The 14,992-nt window shown below is 51.6% G+C and overlaps 1 protein-coding gene across 10 annotated transcripts in view; it reads left to right on the top strand.

The window, feature by feature from the left end:
• Positions 1–2,151: 2,151 nt before the first annotated feature.
• FANCM (FA complementation group M) overlaps positions 2,152–14,992 on the top strand; it is a 182,316-nt gene continuing 169,475 nt past the window's right edge. For 4 of the 10 annotated variants that reach the window (XM_043549768.1, XM_037901395.2, XM_043549767.1 and 1 more), the window contains exons 1-4: positions 2,168–2,755; positions 8,303–8,475; positions 10,437–10,514; positions 11,268–11,426. In XM_043549768.1, the coding sequence (XP_043405703.1) occupies positions 2,266–2,755; positions 8,303–8,475; positions 10,437–10,514; positions 11,268–11,426 (900 nt within the window). In that variant the 5' untranslated portion in view covers positions 2,168–2,265. Of the gene's footprint in view, positions 2,756–8,302; positions 8,476–10,436; positions 10,515–11,267; positions 11,427–14,992 lie in introns of all 10 variants that reach the window. The other 6 variants (XM_037901398.2, XM_043549770.1, XM_043549771.1 and 3 more) reach the window with 4 other exon arrangements.

Genomic DNA, 14,992 nt, shown 5'->3' with positions numbered 1-14,992 from the left:
CCAGAGGGGGCGGGGCGGGGTCTGGGCTTGGGGGGAGGGGCCGAAGGGGTAAAGGAGGTGCTTGGGGTTGGTGGGCGGGGCCAGTGGGGTCAGGGCGGGGCCTGGGATTGGTGGGCGGGGCCAGAAGGGTGGCAGGTAGAGTAACCTTCGTCCATTTTAAGAACAGGAGGACTTGTGGCACCTTAGAGACTAACCAATTTATTTGAGCATAAGCTTTCGTGAGTTACAGCTCACTTCATCGGATGCAGCCTTTTCTTTTTGCGGCTACAGACTAGCACGGGTGTTACTCTGAAACCTGTCCTTATCCATTTTGACTCTCTGGGTATAATTAAAGCACCACAACCCCCATTGTGTGGGTGAGGTTGGACCAGTCATGACAAAGGCCAGTTTGAATATTATGAGAGAAGGTGGGTGAGGTAATATATTTATTGGACAAATTTCTATTGGTGAAAGAGACAAGCTTTCAAGCCATACAGAGCTCTTCTTGAAGGTTGGCAGTTGGCTCCTCCTGGCTGAAGGGAAGAGCTGCTCTCTAGGCATCCACCTACAGAAATGAAGAAACTATTAATATGCAGGTACAATCAAAGAGAAGCAACATCTTGTGGTGACTTGCAATCTGCAGTGGAAACTTTATTGCGCTTCACTTTATTGACTGTGATGCTGTTCAAAGTGGTAGAAAGATAACAGGGCAAGAATGGGTTACTTAAAATATGTAATTATCTCAAGCTGAAAGTAAATCATAGAATCACAAGGTTAGAAGGGATGGTAAGGGTCATCTAGTCTAACCGCCTGCCAACATGCAGGATTTGTTGTGTCTAAAATCTGCTTGTTTATGAAGCAAGGGTGGATAAGAGGAAGAATCTGTTGTCCGTGGGACTAGGAGGCAGGTCCCCCCTGCAATTCTACTTTTCAAACTTCTCCAGAGTACTCAGTGCATAATTAGTAATTATTTTCTAGACAGCCACATCTGCAGCAGTCCAGCTTCCAGTGGACTGTTCCGTAACTGTGAAGAGGATAAGGAAACTGATTTTAAGTGTAAATAATGGGATGACATGAAAACACAACTATTCTAGAGCTATCATTAGAAGACTTTATAACCTAAATATTGGCAAAAAGTATGTAATGGTGCTTGTCATTATGTACTGGTAGTCAATCTATTTTCTTATAACGTGCTGAACCCTTGTGGTACCTGACTAGCTGTTTGTCAGAGTGTGCAGTCAGGGTGCACAGTCAGGGTGTACCTGACTAGCTGTTTGTCAGGGTGTGCAGGGTGTGTTTGTCAGGGTGTTTCTTTACTGTAAAAAGAACAGGAGTACTTGTGGCACCTTAGAAACTAACAAATTTATTTGAGCTACAGCTCACTTCACTGGATGCATACAGTAGAAAATACAGTGGGGAGATTTTATATACACAGAGAACATGAAACAATGGGTGTTGAAGTGAGCTGTAGCTCATGAATGAGCTGTAGCTCAGGAAAGCTTATGCTCAAATAATTTGTTAGTCTCTAAGGTGCCACAAGTCCTCCTTTTCTTTTTGCGGATACAGACTAACACGGCTACTACACTGAAACCTTTCTTTACTGTGTTATTATCACGGAAATTGGTTTAACAGACAGTCTGATAAAATGCCTGATTAGAGTTTTGCCAGCATTTTAAACAGGAGCATGACGGGTCAGTGAAATAGGTGAATAACTTCTATTCGGTTCTGTTCCCCTTGGCCTAGTTCCACATTAGTAAAGTGATGGCTAGTAAGTTTCCAGCCCGGTACATGCTATGGTTGACAGTGCAGAAGCAATACTGTGGGTAGTCTTCCAGCACAGGCTCCCTGAACAACATGCACAGGGACTAGAGCATTTGGGAAGGCGGGACTGGGTCCTGGTGGCTTTAGCAAGCGCTTGGGTTGCACTTGCCTTCCCTTTAGGGAAGTTGGTCAGGCTCTTAGACGGACTACATTTCCCAGCATGCCGTAGCGTCTGCTAGCAGTAAGCCCCCCCACATGACTACATTTCCCAGCATGCTGCAGTGCCTGCTAGCAATAAGCCCCCCACATGACTACATTTCCCAGCATGCCGCAGCGCCCCTCGCCGCAGAGAGCGGCCCTGAATGACTACACTTCCCAGCGTGCTGCGGGGGCCGGCGCTCAGGCGGCGGCGCTCGGAGCGTGGCGAGATTTTCAGGCGCCCGCGGAGAGCCGCCGGCCCCAAGATGGCGGCGGGGGCGCTGGCGGGCGGGCGCTGAGGGAGGGTCCGGCCGTTCCCCACCGAGCATGAGCGGCGGCGGCGGGCAGAGGACGCTGTTCCAGAGCTGGGGGGCTGGCGTGAGCCGCGCCCCGGGGGCCCCCTCAGCCCCTCGGCGGGAGGCGGCTGCCGGTCCCGCGCCTGGGCCCGGCCCCGAGGCGGCGGCGGCCGGGGACGATGACTTGCTGCTGGCGGCGGCGGCGGCCGAGGCCGAGCGGGGCCCGGGCGGCGGGTTCTGCGCGGCGGCGGGCTCGCTGTGGGTCTACCCCACCAACTGGCCGGTGCGCGGCTACCAGGAGCGCATGGCGCGGGCGGCGCTGCTGGCCAACACGCTGGTCTGCCTGCCCACCGGGCTGGGCAAGACCTTCGTGGCCGCCGTGGTCATGTACAACTTCTACCGCTGGTTCCCCTCCGCCAAGGTGCTCTTCCTGGCGCCCACCCGGCCGCTGGTGGCGCAGCAGATGGAGGCCTGCGCCCGCGTCATGGGCATCCCGCAGCACCACATGGCCGAGATGACAGGTAGGGAGGGGCCCTGACCCCTGCAACCCCCCCACATCCCCAGCCCCCCCGTGCCCTGACTCCAGCACCCCCCCACATCCCCAGCCCCCCCGTGCCCTGACTCCAGCACCCCCCCCACATCCCCAGCCCCCCCGTGCCCTGACTCCAGCACCCCCCCCACATCCCCAGCCCCCCCGTGCCCTGACTCCTGCACCCCCCCCCACATCCCCAGCCCCCCCGTGCCCTGACTCCAGCACCCCCGACGCGTCCCCAGCCCCCCCGTGCCCTGACTCCAGCACCCCCGACGCGTCCCCAGCCCCCCCGTGCCCTGACTCCAGCACCCCCGACGCGTCCCCAGCCCCCCCGTGCCCTGACTCCTGCACCCCCCCACGTCCCCAGCCCCCCCCGTGCCCTGACTCCTGCACCCCCCCACATCCCCAGCCCCCCGTGCCCTGACTCCAGCACCCCCGACGCGTCCCCAGCCCCCCCGTGCCCTGACTCCAGCACCCCCCCCACATCCCCAGCCCCCCCGTGCCCTGACTCCAGCACCCCCCCCGCGTCCCCAGCCCCCCCGTGCCCTGACTCCAGCACCCCCGACGCGTCCCCAGCCCCCCCGTGCCCTGACTCCAGCACCCCCGACGCGTCCCCAGCCCCCCCGTGCCCTGACTCCAGCACCCCCGACGCGTCCCCAGCCCCCCCGTGCCCTGACTCCAGCACCCCCGACGCGTCCCCAGCCCCCCCGTGCCCTGACTCCAGCACCCCCCCCACGTCCCCAGCCCCCCCGTGCCCTGACTCCTGCACCCCCCCCCACATCCCCAGCCCCCCCGTGCCCTGACTCCAGCACCCCCGACACATCCCCAGCCCCCCCGTGCCCTGACTCCAGCACCCCCGACGCGTCCCCAGCCCCCCCGTGCCCTGACTCCAGCACCCCCGACGCGTCCCCAGCCCCCCCGTGCCCTGACTCCAGCACCCCCGACGCGTCCCCAGCCCCCCCGTGCCCTGACTCCTGCACCCCCCCCACATCCCCAGCCCCCCCGTGCCCTGAGTCCTGCACCCCCCCCACATCCCCAGCCCGCCCCCGTGCCCTGAGTCCTGCACCCCCACCACATCCCCAGCCCGCCCCCGTGCCCTGACTCCAGCACCCCCACCACATCCCCAGCCCGCCCCGTGCCCTGACTCCTGCACCCCCCCCACATCCCCAGCCCCCCCGTGCCCTGACTCCTGCACCCCCACCACATCCCCAGCCCGCCCCGTGCCCTGACTCCAGCACCCCCCCCACATCCCCAGCCCCCCCGTGCCCTGACTCCTGCACCCCCCCCACATCCCCAGCCCCCCCGTGCCCTGACTCCAGCACCCCCGACGCGTCCCCAGCCCCCCCGTGCCCTGACTCCAGCACCCCCGACGCGTCCCCAGCCCCCCCGTGCCCTGACTCCTGCACCCCCCCCACATCCCCAGCCCGCCCCCGTGCCCTGACTCCTGCACCCCCCCCACATCCCCAGCCCGCCCCCGTGCCCTGAGTCCTGCACCCCCACCACACGTCCCCAGCCCGCCCCCGTGCCCTGAGTCCTGCACCCCCACCACACGTCCCCAGCGCCCCCGTGCCCTGACTCCTGCACCCCCACCACACGTCCCCAGCCCGCCCCCGTGCCCTGACTCCTGCACCCCCACCACACGTCCCCAGCCCGCCCCCGTGCCCTGACTCCTGCACCCCCACCACACGTCCCCAGCCCGCCCCCGTGCCCTGACTCTTGCACCCCCACCACACGTCCCCAGCCCGCCCCCGTGCCCTGACTCCTGCACCCCCACCACACGTCCCCAGCCCGCCCCCGTGCCCTGACTCCTGCACCCCCACCACACGTCCCCAGCCCGCCCCCGTGCCCTGACTCCTGCACCCCCACCACACGTCCCCAGCCCGCCCCCGTGCCCTGACTCCTGCACCCCCACCACGCGTCCCCAGCCCGCCCCCGTGCCCTGACTCCTGCACCCCCACCACGCGTCCCCAGCCCGCCCCCGTGCCCTGACTCCTGCACCCCCACCACGCGTCCCCAGCCCGCCCCCGTGCCCTGACTCCTGCACCCCCACCACGCGTCCCCAGCCCGCCCCCGTGCCCTGACTCCTGCACCCCCACCACGCGTCCCCAGCCCGCCCCCGTGCCCTGACTCCTGCACCCCCACCACGCGTCCCCAGCCCGCCCCCGTGCCCTGACTCCTGCACCCCCACCACGCGTCCCCAGCCCGCCCCCGTGCCCTGACTCCTGCACCCCCACCACGCGTCCCCAGCCCGCCCCCGTGCCCTGACTCCTGCACCCCCACCACGCGTCCCCAGCCCGCCCCCGTGCCCTGACTCCTGCACCCCCACCACGCGTCCCCAGCCCGCCCCCGTGCCCTGACTCCTGCACCCCCACCACGCGTCCCCAGCCCGCCCCCGTGCCCTGACTCCAGCACCCCCCCCACGCGTCCCCAGCGCCCCCGTGCCCTGACTCCAGCACCCCCCCCACGCGTCCCCAGCGCCCCCGTGCCCTGACTCCTGCACCCCCCCCACGCGTCCCCAGCGCCCCCGTGCCCTGACTCCTGCACCCCCCCCACGCGTCCCCAGCGCCCCCGTGCCCTGAGTCCTGCACCCCCCCCACGCGTCCCCAGCGCCCCCGTGCCCTGAGTCCTGCACCCCCCCCACGCGTCCCCAGCGCCCCCGTGCCCTGAGTCCTGCACCCCCCCCACGCGTCCCCAGCGCCCCCGTGCCCTGAGTCCTGCACCCCCCCCACGCGTCCCCAGCGCCCCCGTGCCCTGAGTCCTGCACCCCCCCCCACGCGTCCCCAGCCCGCCCCCGTGCCCTGAGTCCTGCACCCCCCCCCCGCGTCCCCAGCCCGCCCCCGGGCCCTGAGTCCTGCACCCCCCCCACGCGTCCCCAGCCCGCCCCCGTGCCCTGAGTCCTGCACCCCCACCACGCGTCCCCAGCGCCCCCGTGCCCTGAGTCCTGCACCCCCCCCACGCGTCCCCAGCGCCCCCGTGCCCTGAGTCCTGCACCCCCCCCACGCGTCCCCAGCGCCCCCGTGCCCTGAGTCCTGCACCCCCCCCACGCGTCCCCAGCCCGCCCCCGTGCCCTGACTCCTGCACCCCCCCCACGCGTCCCCAGCGCCCCCGTGCCCTGAGTCCTGCACCCCCCCCACGCGTCCCCAGCGCCCCCGTGCCCTGACTCCTGCACCCCCCCCACGCGTCCCCAGCGCCCCCGTGCCCTGAGTCCTGCACCCCCCCCACGCGTCCCCAGCGCCCCCGTGCCCTGAGTCCAGCACCCCCCCCACGCGTCCCCAGCGCCCCCGTGCCCTGAGTCCTGCACCCCCCCCACGCGTCCCCAGCGCCCCCGTGCCCTGAGTCCTGCACCCCCCCCACGCGTCCCCAGCGCCCCCGTGCCCTGAGTCCTGCACCCCCCCCCCGCGTCCCCAGCGCCCCCGTGCCCTGAGTCCAGCACCCCCCCCACGCGTCCCCAGCGCCCCCGTGCCCTGAGTCCAGCACCCCCCCCCACGCGTCCCCAGCGCCCCCGTGCCCTGACTCCAGCACCCCCCCCCACGCGTCCCCAGCGCCCCCGTGCCCTGAGTCCAGCACCCCCCCCACGCGTCCCCAGCGCCCCCGTGCCCTGAGTCCAGCACCCCCCCCACGCGTCCCCAGCGCCCCCGTGCCCTGAGTCCAGCACCCCCCCCACGCGTCCCCAGCGCCCCCGTGCCCTGAGTCCAGCACCAAACAGGAGCTCCTACACCCCTGTGTTTGAGTCTTTTGTTCTTTTCTCTGCAGTTCCTTCTTTCATTACTACTCTGTACCCTCATTTCATCAGTTAAAGTGAACACTTAATCTGTAGTTAATATTGACACTAAAATGTCATCACAAAATTGATACTTTAATCAGATTAACAGGAGACAGTGCAGTTCATATCTCAGAATCATTGTATCAGGCTGCCTACAGACTCAGACGTTACTGCAACAGTTACGCTCAAGTCACATTTGGAAGGTTATCTTTGCTGCCACATGGGCTAGAAACTTAATTTAGAAAAAAATCAACTCTGAAGAAACTGAATGATATGGCCCAGAGCAAGTGGCACCAGCTGCTGCTCAGGCAGCCCAGGAGCTGCCCCAGTGGCCGGCCCCCAGGGTCAGCCGCACCAGTAGCTGCGGAAGTCATGGAGGTCCTGGAAAGTCACGGAATCTGTGATCTCCATGACAGACTCGCAGCCTTAGTGATGAACTACTCTCAATTATAGCGGAGCAGTAGGGAGACCATAATTCAGGTTGTATCAATTTTCAGCTCAGCAGGATGCTCACACCTCTTACCTAAACTGTAAATCTGTGATGTTTACTGGCTTAATCAATACACAAAGTAATCTTTTCTCAACCCTATTATCCAAAAGGTGGACTAGATATTTCTAGAAGACTCTATTATCCATGTTTAAAAGCTGCCTTCTTTCCTGAAGCCGAGGGTGGGCATGAACTTCAACATGTAATACCTCTTCGTGTAGCTTTCCACGGATTAGGGGATCTTCAGGGCATGTCTACATGTCAAGTTAGGGGTGTGATTCCCAGCTCATGTACGCATGCTCATGCTAGATCGGTCGCTGCTAAGGTAAGTATAAATAGTAGTGTAGCCCGGGCAATGGTGACACATCATGGGCGGTGGCGGCAAGCTGTGCCAAAGAGGTAGCCACTGGTTTCAGGTGGGTTTATGCTCAGGGCCACTAGCCTGTGCCACTGCCCATCCTACCATAGCTACACTACTCTTTATACCTGTGCTAGCTCGATGAGCGTGAGCACGAGTATGTGTCTGCGACCTGGGAATCTCACCCCTATCATGTAGTGTAGATGTGACCTCAGAATAATGCAGTCAGTCTGTTCCCTATTCCCAAACTAATTTTCACTTTCCTTATTTCAAGCTGCCACTGATCTAAACTTGAGCTTGAGCTATGGCACCTGTATCATAGGAGATGGTACTCTCCAGGGAATCTTTGGGCCATCCTATTGTTTTAAGTGAAGTTTTTCATACTGGTTACAATAAACTTAAGCTTTGAGTGACTCAGCAGGTGAAATGCCTATAAAACTGTTCAGACTTAAAAAGGCATGTTCCCCGTCCATCTAGCCCAGTATTCTGTCTTCTGACAGGTTTCACAGTAGTCTGTATCCGCAAAAAGAAAAGGAGGACTTGTGGCACCTTAGAGACTAACCAATTTATTTGAGCATAAGCTTTCGTGAGCTACAGCTGAATGCATCCAATGAAGTGAGCTGTAGCTCTCAAAAGCTTATGCTCAAATAAATTGGTTAGTCTCTAAGGTGCCACAAGTCCTCCTTTTCTTTTTGTCTTCTGACAGTGGCCAATGCCACGTGACCCAGAGGGAATATATTCCAATTCCAATATATCTTTTTTGAGATATCCCTTTCTTAATGATTCTCAACATTCTGGTCACTTTTTTGACTACTGCTGCACATTGAGTGGATGTTTTCAGACAACTATCCACAGTGACTCCAAGATTTCTCCCTTGAGTGGTAACAACTAATTGAAATCTGTAATAGTGCTCTTTTTTTTTTTCCAGGGGGTACCCAGGTTCTCAATCGGAAGGAAATCTGGCACAATAAGAGGGTCTTTTTTCTTACTCCTCAAGTAATGGTAAATGATCTTTCTCGTGGAACCTGTCCTGCAGCAGAAATAAAATGTCTGGTTATTGATGAAGCCCACAAAGCTCTTGGAAACTACGCCTACTGCCAGGTAATGGTGGACTAATGTGAACTGCATAATCTTGTGAGCAATTCTTTTTGCAATCATAGATAATTTACGCACAAATGTAGATTGCTCTGCAGTTTTTTAAACTGAGGATTTTGCTAAGAAATCAACAAAAACAAAACATTATTTTGTGGCTTACAATACGTTGATACAAGTAATGGATAAATTGCATGCAGCAAGAATGTACACAAGATGCTGAGCATTCTAACTGTATTATGAAATCTTAAGTAGATGGGGAGATAAGCATTTTGTATGGTTGGGTATTGAATGCATTTTCTTTTCAGAAATTAATTTTTAAACCTTAGATTGTAAAAAATTAAAAATGCATTTGTCGGCTGGGGCTATTTCTACAGGGCATGGGTATGTTTATGAGAACTCAATCTACATTAGTCTATCTGGCATGTATCGGCAAGGAATTAAACATTTAAACTGCTGCCACTGGGGTCTCCTATCTTAGAGATTGCAAATTAAACCACATTTCTTAAAAAACTTTACTTAAATTGAACTAAATTCTGAGCCCAGTATGACCCACTGTTTTCCCACATAAAGGAAAATGCTGAGGCTTCTGTTTTTATTAGAATTAAAACAGAGAACAGGCTTGTTCACCATAGCTGCACCATCTCCTTCCTGCAGCCCTCCCAAATTTCAAACCCTTTAGTAACTTGTTTTCATTTTGTAATAATGCAAGTGTACATGTTGTGGTGCTTTCTGAGCATCTGACAAAGGATTACATACTACTTTATTCTATTAAAGTCCAATGTAGCTTTTTTTAATGGTGATCGGTTTTTTTTGCGGTGATCGTTTACCTGTGTTGTGGGGAAACAAGACTCACATTTCATTGAGAATTTTGTGAGCTTACTTAATGCAGAGTAGTGGTTCCCAGCTTCCTTTGTTAGTCACCTTTGCTGTGGAATTGGCATATAAAATGCTTTTTTCCTTGTCCTGTCTTGCTGTACTTGGGCATGACTACCATCACTTTTTAATGTGTATATTTAATTCCCTTGTCCTTTTCTATGTGTTGACTTTTTTGTATTTTTTTTTAAATTTCTGTTTGATATTTGTAGCACTTTTCTGTGCCCTTCCAGTGGTTCTCATACTTTTCCCCACACAGCAGAAGACTGACTGTTGGTCACAGTATATCAGAGTACTACAGAAGAGTAGATGCTTGTGCTGCTAGGCTGCTTGTAGCCCTGTACATTAATTGTGTATTTGACTTTAGGAGCTGATCTGGGTGAGGAACAGGAATATAGATGGCTTCAGCCTCCCTCTTTCCCAGTTGCCATTAAAACAAGTTTGCAATGAGAGACAGATGGGTGCATGTGGTTTTATGCAGCTTTTGCCCCCTTGTCCAGCTCCTTTGTCATACCATTTTCTTCATCATTTCAGACTAGTTTTGTACTCAGGTTGCAAATGCTGGCTTTCAGAGTGGCCTTCCAGATTTCCTGTTTGGCAGCTCATTTGGCTAATGTGCTGTAAATCCACTTGCTGAATCCAGTAATAATCCTTTTCAGTGCTCACCCAAGTAGTTCTAGTACAGGGGTAGTCAACAGGCAAACCGCGGACCAAATCCAGACTGCCAGATGCTTTTGCACGGACCCTGCGATTTTTTTTTTACTTATTTTTTTTATTTTCTCTTGAGTCTGGATGTTCACTATATCTTGACTAATAAATGTAGACCTTGACCCAAAAAAAAAGACTACCCCTATTCTAGTATGTGGAGTTGGCTCTTGAAGCCAGTTCACATAATCTAAGGGTTTTTTGGGGGGTGGGATGGGAGGGGATTGACAATCATTTATTGTTAGATTCTGTTTCTAGGCTAGACACTAACTTTGTGGAGAATACTTTTCTGAACATTTAAATTTTAATTTTTCACATATGTAAACCATTGAGAGTAAGAGCTTTTCCTCTTTAAGGATATTAATGTAACTCTTGGGTTTTTTTGTCAGGTTGTGAAGGAACTGAGCAAATACACAAACCAATTCAGAATCTTGGCTCTAAGTGCCACACCAGGCAGTGACACAAAGGTGAGTCAAGGACTGCACTGGTGGACTGAGAATTAGAGTGGCTTCAATAGAGCCCCCCCAGAAGAGCGATCATTACATGAGTGTTGCTCTCTTGGCAGCAGCAGTTTGCTGATTAGAATTGCATGATCCTAGTCAGGCACAAGCGGCTCCTGCGGCACTGTTAATGTTGCTGTGCAGTACTAGTCTGAGTGTGTTATGCCACCTTTTCCCAAATAGTATCAGAGGAAACAAGGAATTTCCAAACTCAGTGATCTAAACTCTTCCACATTTATAACAAATGTCACAAATTATCCCTCTCCTATTAATGTACTTGTTTATACTGGACTAATGGCCTGATGAGGTGGAGTGAGGGAGGGTTATGGCAGCTGATGCAGACGTAGTTTTTTATAGCAAAACTTTTTAACAAATGGTGCTAGAATAGTTCTAACTCAAGTATTTTTTCTTATTGCTATTTTAATGATTGTTTTACTTGCTATGTATATGATGTGGTAGGGCATTTTCCTGACTACATTGTTTTGTCTGATGTTTAAAATGGCTGAAAAGATCAATCAAAGCCCCTAGTTGTAGTGGAGACTGCTGAAAAATGAATTGCTGTCTGCATATCCCTCAATACAGGTAATGTTTCTTTGCTATTTCAAATAGTTTTACAGGGCCTGTGTTGCTAACTTTCACATATCCTTGATTTACAGCAGTGAGATGACATTAAGAAAAATACACTATGTTAAACACTCTTTTCCTGTGACTTCTTCATAGGCTGTACAGGAAGTTATTTCCAACCTATTGATAGCACAGATAGAGCTGTGTTCTGAAGATTCCCCAGATATTCAGCCTTACTCTCATGAGCGGCAAGTTGAAAAATTTGTTGTTCCACTTGGTAAAGAACTAGCAGAAATTCAGAATGCTTACATCAGGGTGAGTTACTATTTTTTTTTTACTATTAAAGAGCTCAATGTCACTGTAGAAATAGTAATAAAATCCTTATCTGTCTTGTTAATGCCTTTAACTACTAAGACAAGTACTCTGTTAAGCTAACTTACGTTATTTATGCTGTTGGCTTTTTGCTTATGTTTAGCTCAGATAGTAAAACAGAGTGGCCAGTTTCACTTTTGTTACTACTGTATCTCTTAATGTTTCTGATACACTTGCTTCAAGTTTTTGTTTGAATTCACAACAGCATGAGGTAATGTTTAAAATTAAACTTGGATTAAAATATAGAAATCTCATCATATGGTGTCTTACTCGATTAAGAAACTTGCAAAACCTACATTTGAGCCTAAACTAAATTGACAGCTTATTTTAAGTGGGTTGGTGTAAGAGTATTAACATGATGGGTACAATTCTCAAGCTATCCATTTCATTGCTATATTTACACAAAAGTTATTCCTATACTGTGAGTATTGAATCAAATGCTTGTCTTCCTTTCTGTAAAAATTTAACTTTTGATTCTTAGCTGCTTTGTGAGTGTACTGCTAAATAGATTTTTCTTCTTTAAAAAGTATTGCCAAGCAAAAAAAATATTGCAAACTGTATGACCGAGGAGCTCAGGTGGTATTCTTCACTTATAAGTAATCTGTTCAAATACAGTCCAGTTAGCAATGAACAGAAGTGGCTGCCAACTGATGGCTGTTCTGTGGCCTGGCTGTTCTCAGTCAGGTTCTATTAGACAGATGTCTGCTTTATGGAAGTAATTATTAAAAACGGAGGCTCTTCCTAGAAATCTTCAGGTATTTATTAATGGATGAGGTTTATACATGTTCAAAGTTGCTAGATTTAGTAACATGTTTTCTCCAAATGTTGTATTTATTTTTTTAAAAGTTGATCATCCACCATGTTGTTGAAGGGGTAGTTTGCCTTCCACGTTAATAAGTTTTGTTTAGGGTCTATGTGAAGAGTCCTATTAAGTATATGAAGAACATTTTCTTATTTGTACATCTTTAGATTTAGGAGACAGTTTTTAACCTGGAGCTATTTTCAGATCTTTAATCTTAGAGATTATCTCCATGAGACAGTCAAACTGGTTTAATTAATTTAAGTTTTAAACCAGTGCAAACCCTTAACTCATTTTATCTTAAACATAGCTTATTTTGGTTTAATTTAAATCCATTTAGAGCAGATTTAAGCTAAACTGAAACAAGTGTCCACCACAAATTTGTGTCAGTTTAATTAAATCAGTGTAGTTTCTTTGTAAACCAAACTCTATTTTCTGTAATGGGTGCCAGTATGCATTCAGTCATGTGTTAATTTCCTTTTTGGATTTGGCACTGAGAACTTGAGGTTTTTATTTTGATTTGGAATGTAAGATGTCTTTTTTACCTACACTAATTATAGCTGCAGTGAAGGAGGTAGGAGAGTGAAAGGGTACTGCACTGGTTTTCTCCTGCATTCTACTTGTAGAATATACAGGCAGGTTAAAATGCCTCAGATGGCACAGGGGACTGGCTCAGGTAACTACAACATCTCTTCAGAGATGTAGTATTGCACTTGTGCATCACCTGTTTCAAAAGAGGATGGAGCCATGACCCTGCTGGCCCTCAAGGTGTCTCACGCACTGGCACTTACCTTCCTTGGCCTTTGCACTCCCTGAGGACAGGTTTGTGGTTTCCCTGACAGGTGTACGAGCGGGAGAGCTCTTTCTGTCCTCCAGGGCCAGTCACCATCGCAGCATTTTCAAGTGCACATGGTGATGGGGCAATGGAGGGAAAACATTTTAATGTGCACACATGACACTCTTTATTAAATGCCTCTTGTGGTGTGTGGGGGGTTTTTTTTCTTTCATTTTGTTTGTTTTTGTTTATTTCCAAAACATCCTATGTTGTTTATTCTGACTCTTGGATCTTGGGCATCCAGTGGGAATCATGGGAAACTCACTCTTAAGATTTTGTGACCCTCTGTGGCAATTCTTATTAAAGGCTTTTATTATAATAGCACTGAGATGCCCAGCTAAAATCAGGGCATCTCTGTGCTAGGCACTCTTCTGACACATAATAGGAGACCTTCCCCACTCTGAAGAGCATACTGCAGCTGGAGGTGTAATTCCCATCTTGGATAGACGTTCGCACACTAGCTTTGATTGTGTTATGCTAAAAATGGCTGTGTAGCTGCAGTGGTGCAAGCGGCAGCATGGGCTAGCTGCCAGTGTGTGCACCTCGGGTCTTGGATGGGATTGTACGTAGGTGGCTAGACTCTGCTGCCTCCCACGCCGCTCTGCTGCCTCCCACTCCCCTGCAACTATTTTTAGCAAGTTAGCTTAGTCAAAGCTAGCATGTCCACATCTACCCTAGCTGGGAATTACACCTCTAGCTGCACGGTAGATTGTACCCTTGCATAGCAGTTCCAGGCTGACAGCTTCTAGGCAGCAAAGTCATGATGAGACTACTTGTACACACTAATTCCGTATTTTCAAGCTGGGCAAGGAGTGTGTGGCTTGTTGTAGGAAAGCTAGATTAAAAAGCCTTTTGGTTTTTAATATCGTTACCAGCTTATCTTTTAGACTAACTAGTCCTTATAGATGTAGAATGATACCTTTTATGATTTTGCTGTGTCATTGCTAGCTATGCTTTGGATTCCAGGTGATCTGCAAAGGTGCACAACTAGATTCTGAAGTAGAACAGAAAGTTCTGGAAAGCTTTTTTGAAAAGTCACCTTCTTTTATATGTCATTTTCTGACTATGCCATTAAGAAACTAGTAGGATTATGACATCACAGCAACAAGGAAATAAAATCTGATTGACACTCTTTAAATGCTTTTTAACAATTCTCGTCCTTCAAATAGTTTGGAGAAAAGTCTGAAGTCCACCTTTCAATTAAGAGCTCCCAACAAGTTCTCAGCAAAACTTTGCAAGGCCAGAGTAGACATATATATATGTAGGTTAAATAACATTTCTCAGCATCTGTAAGCATAGATTAGAGGTCCAGGTTTTTAAAAATAACATTAGTATATGCATGCTAAGCGCATAATGTGCTTGAAAAGTTAGACCCCCATGCACAATGAAATCTGAAGCTTTATTTATGACGGTCTGTAACATTAAACAAGACACAAGTTTAAGAGAAAGTGAATGACAGCGTAAAACAAGTTACAGCAGTAATGCAACAAAGCTGGAAAAATTCCACTAGTTCTGTAGTTCATAGAATATCAGGGTTGGAAGGGACCTCAGGAGTCATCTAGTCCAACCCCCTGCTCAAAGCAGGACCAATCCCCAACTAAATCATCCCAGCCAGGGCTTTGTCAAGCCTGACCTTAAAAACTTCTAAGGAATGAGATTCCACCACCTCTGTAGGTAACGCATTCCAGTGTTTCACCACCCTCCTAGTGAAAAAGTTTTTCCTAATATCCAACCTAAACCTCCCGCACTGCAACTTGAGACCATTACTCCTTGTTCTGTCATCTGCTACCACTGAGAACAGTCTAGGTCCATCCTCTTTGGAACTCCCTTTCAGGTAATTGAAAGCAGCTATCAAATCCCTCCTCAGTTGTCTTT

The sequence above is a fragment of the Chelonia mydas genome, chromosome 6 (assembly GCF_015237465.2).
Source record: "Chelonia mydas isolate rCheMyd1 chromosome 6, rCheMyd1.pri.v2, whole genome shotgun sequence".
NCBI classification, from domain to species: Eukaryota; Metazoa; Chordata; order Testudines; family Cheloniidae; genus Chelonia; species Chelonia mydas.
This window is presented reverse-complemented; position numbering and strand designations above follow the sequence as displayed.